Source organism: Meleagris gallopavo, unplaced genomic scaffold (assembly GCF_000146605.3).
Source record: "Meleagris gallopavo isolate NT-WF06-2002-E0010 breed Aviagen turkey brand Nicholas breeding stock unplaced genomic scaffold, Turkey_5.1 ChrUn_random_7180001948824, whole genome shotgun sequence".
NCBI classification, from domain to species: Eukaryota; Metazoa; Chordata; class Aves; order Galliformes; family Phasianidae; genus Meleagris; species Meleagris gallopavo.
This window is the reverse complement of record NW_011210440.1, coordinates 1-4379: the sequence shown is the minus strand read 5'-3', so window position 1 is coordinate 4379 and position 4379 is coordinate 1. Positions and strand designations below refer to the sequence as shown.

General features: G+C 65.7%; 1 protein-coding gene across 1 annotated transcript; it reads left to right on the top strand.

The window, feature by feature from the left end:
- The first annotated feature begins 302 nt into the window (after nucleotides 1-302).
- LOC100541995 (inhibin beta E chain-like) lies at nucleotides 303-2300 on the top strand. The gene is made up of 2 exons (XM_010727845.2): nucleotides 303-306; nucleotides 773-2300. Exons 1-2 carry the CDS (start codon nucleotides 303-305, stop codon nucleotides 1573-1575), a joined length of 807 nt encoding a protein of 268 aa, XP_010726147.1. The 3' UTR covers nucleotides 1576-2300.
- The last annotated feature ends 2079 nt before the right edge of the window (nucleotides 2301-4379 follow it).

Here is a 4379-nt window from a genome sequence, read left to right as displayed (position 1 = left end):
GTTGTGGGTGCGGGACCCCTTGTGGGTGCGGGACCCCTTGTGGGTGCGGGAACTGCCCGGGATGCGCAGCCCCGAGCACCACAGCGCTGCTCTCCCCTCCCTCTCCCGCCGGGATCCTCGCGGTGGGGTGGGGGTGTCCGGGAGGGCTCAGCCCGGACTGGAATGGAACCGTCGGTCCGTGACCCCCGGCACTGCTGGGAGGGGCTCAGATGACACAAACGGATCCCCTCTCGCCCCCCGTGCTGCTCCCCTCAGGGGTCCCTGTGCTGTGGCACTGCGATGTCTGTGTGTCCCCCCCCGCGATGGGTGAGGACAGAGCAGCAGTGGGGAGGGGACTGAAGGGACTCTCGTGTGCACAAAATCCTCGGTTTGGATTTATGGTGGCCGGGGGGGGAGGGGGGATGGGGACAGAGATGGTTGAGGGCCAGAGGGATTGGAGCTGAAGGGATGTGGGGGGCTGTAAGGGGACGGGGGCTGTAAGGGGATGAAGGGCTGCAGGGACGGGAATGGTGCCCCAAAGCAGGGCTGCAGGGCTGGCCGGGGAGAGGGACAACGTTAGGATCAGGGTCAGGGCGTCCCCCGGTCCCCACTGTCCCCCTCTGTGCCCGTTCCATTGGGCAGAGTGGGACGGTTCCCTTAGAAAGCAACACGTGGACACACGCAAAGTGCAGCATCCTCGGGAGGGGAGGGACGGACCGAAGGACGGAGGTGTGGGGTGGGGGAGGGTGGGGGGGCGAAGTGGGGAGGTTGCAGGTGGGATCTCAGCCCTAAGGGCGCTGCGGGTGCACCGCTCACCCCCTCCCCTCTCTCCCCGCAGAGCCCACGTCCTCCCCCGGCACGGTGCTGCGCTTCCACCTCTCCCCCCCTCCGGATCAGGACGTGCGCGTTGTTCAGGTCCAGCTGTGGCTTTACGTCCGCGTTCCTGGCGGCGCGGTGACCAACGTCACCCTCAGCATCTCCCTGCTGGAGGGGCACGGTGACACGGGGGGGGAACGCCGCGTACTGCTGAGCGCACGGCGGCTGAGCGCTCGGGGCAGCGGCTGGAGGACCTTCTCCATCCTCCCCGCCTTGCGCGGCTCCTTCGGGGCGGAGCGCGGAACCCTCCGGCTGTACCTGCAGAGCTCCGGGGACGGCGGTTTCGTCACCGCCTCCAACGCCACTCGGCCCCGTCAGCCCTTCTTGGTGGCCTCGGCGTCGCTGAGGGACCCGGAGCACCGCGTGGTCAAACGCAGCCTGAGATGCAGCCGCGACTCCTCTCTGTGCTGCCGCCGGGATCACTACGTGGACTTCAGATCCATCGGTTGGAACGATTGGATCATCAGCCCCGAGGGTTATCAGCTTAATTACTGCGTGGGGCAGTGCCCGCTGCACGTTGCGGGCAGCCCCGGGATGGCTTCGTCCTTCCACAGCGCCGTGCTCAGCCTGGTGAAAGCCAACAACGTGCGCACGGCCGCCCATTCGTGCTGCGTCCCCACGCGTCGCCGCCCCCTCTCGCTCCTCTACTTCGATCGCAACAGCAACATCGTCAAAACCGACATCCCCGATATGATCGTGGATGCGTGCGGGTGCAGCTGATGGAGGCAGCTCTGGGACCCCCCCGCATCCAGGACTGCCAAGGGGAGACCCCCAACCCCCCCCCTCCCCTGGACTGCGGTGCGATGGAGGGAGCGGGGAGGGAGCGGCTCCGATCCCACCGGAGTGGGGCTGAAAGGCTTTTGTTGCTCCTCTGCCCCACTGCTGCAAACGTGGGCCGGCGTTGGGGTCAGGGAGCGATGCACTCACGGCCCTAAAAGCTGAGGGTGAAGGGGGTGATGCTGCCACGAGCCCTAAAAAAAGCGCAGTGGTGAGATGCTGCCCTCGGCCCCAGGAGGATGCAGAGCTGGGTGTGGGGTTTCTCTCCCCTCCCAGCCCCATTCCTCACGCGTGCAAACCCCACGTGTGTGTCTGTGTGTGTGTGCGTGTGTGTGAACCCCCCCCGCTCAGCTCCCTCCCAGCCCCCCCACGGAGCTCCTGCTCACACTTTGCCTTTGAGGCCGCACTAAAGATGGAGATACGAAGATACAAAGCTTTGCACCTCCGGTTTTGCAGCCATCACCACTTCCCCACAGAGGTTTCTGCAGCCATAGGGACCCCCCCCGGGGGCTCCTGTTCTTCCCCCCTGCCCCCCCACATCTCCACCACAGAACCCACTCTGCCTTCGCTTTCTGGTGCTCATGTGTGCAGTGCATCCACGGCTCCGTGCTTTTAATTTATTTTCCCACTTTGGTGCAGCTTTCCCCAATAAATGGGTGGAGATGCGATGCCCGGGCTCTGTCTCACTGCTTTCTCCTGGCACCACCTGCACGAGGAGGGGAGGATGACCCCAAATCCATCCCCCAAATCTCGGGACTCCACCACAAATAGCAGAGCCCCCCTCCACATCACCCCTCGTTGACCTCCCCAATCCCACAGCTCCCCATTCACCACCCCATGACCCCTCTCCTCCCCACAGCCTCCCACCACAGTCCAGTGGTGCCCAAAGGGTGGGGAGCATCGCGTACAATGTGAGGCTGGGGAGATCCTGGGGTGGGAGGCGATGCCCTCCTCTCATCCCTCCACGATGCCACCGGGCCACCCTGGGTCCTCGTTGTGCAAGCGCCGCTCAAAGCTCACCGTGGGGCCGTTTTATCTGGGAACAAACCCACTTGGCCCTGCGCTGGGGCGGACAAAGGGCAGCTTTCATCAGCCACGCACTGCGGGCAGCCCCCCAAGGGCTGTGGGGCAGCACGGCCACGGCGCACGCTCCCCAGAATGACCCTATAATGGGCAGAGCTGACCCCCTCCCTCCCTCCTTATCGGATGCTTCGGCCTTTGGGGCACACGTGCACGCTGCTGATGAAGCAACGCCACGCAGATGCTGAGATGCAGGCGTGGGGTTGGGCTGAGAACACAGAGATTTGCGCCCTCCTTTCTCCCACCCCGCACTGCAGACTGGGGCAGCCCCCCATGCGGGTGCTGAGAGAGATGCAGCCACGGGCTTTGGGGTGGGCACGTGTGGATTTGCAGTCTGCTCGCCCCCACCCTGCAGCATCCCACGCATCCACCAAGCTCTGCTTTTCCTTCCCCTGCAGAGTGGATGCTGCACACCCCGGTGCTGACTCACTGACACACTGACATGCTGACCCACAGTGAGTGCAGGGCTGGGGGTACCTCTCAGCCCTTAATCCACGCGGATCATCCCACCCCGCTCTGAGCCGCTTTGACTTTCCTAACTGGGAGGGCGAGATTATCTGTGGGTGGGGGGCGGGGGTGGGGAGGGGTCTGTGCGCGCATCCCTCTGTATGGGCTGCCCCGGCTCTGGTGGGCGCGTGTCACCCCACGGGAAGGGGCAATGGGGGGTTTGGGGTAGGGAGGGGGTGCGCAGCGCCGCCCCACACCGTGCGCAGGGCTGGGGGGGGTTTCCTGCTGGCTTAACCGGGGTCACTCAGCTCAGGAGCAAAGCTGCTCAGCCCCTGAAGCGCATTACGAAACGGCACGGGGGGGCCACTCTCACTGCACCCACCACCTTGGCACCGCACTGGGGCTGATCTGCGGGGAGCAATCGGCCACAGCCCACAGGGACCCCCCGGCGGCCCTCCCTTCGTGCGGAGGGGTCTCCACCCCTGCACCCAGCGGGCACCATCAGCGTGGTTGTCGGGGGGCAGCAGGAGGGTCCCGGGTGATGGGAGCGGAGTGGGAAACTGAGGCACGGAGCTCTCTGTTATGGCCAGCGTGTCCTCCAGGGCTGCCATACGGTGTGGGGAGAGCGGTGCGTGCTGACACACGGGGACACGGGGAGGACAAGGATCCCTAATGCGGAGGGTAATCCCGCTCAGAGGCCGCGGGGTCAGCAGCAGCACGGAGCTCCAGCACCTTCGGGAGCGCAGTGGGGACGGGGAGTTATGGGGTGGGAGTGGGCACCCACAGCGCCGTGCTGGGTGCCACCTGGGGGGCTGAGTGTCTTTTGAGTGTGCCGACCCCCCCCAGAAGGGCACATGGGGCTCAGGGTGGGGAAGGGGAACGGGGGCTGGGGGGAGTCGTGCTGTCTGTCCCCCCCCCATTATGCCCTGCTGGCACTGCCGCACGCTGTCACGTTCTGCCTGGGAGCGGGGGGCAAAGGGCACCTTCCCCGAAATAGCTGCGCATCGGGACGGCGTTGTGACACCGCTGTGACAGCACAGGGACCAACCTTCAGTGCAAACAAACAGCAAAGGGACGCGGCCCCAAAGGGAAAGTGCCCCCCCGGGTGGGGAAATCACTCCCCCAACCCGGCGACCCCCACCTCTGCCTCCCCCCTTGACGCCCCCATCGCTGCCGTGCCGCCGCTGCAGCCCACCCCCCTCCATCATGTGCACGGTGAC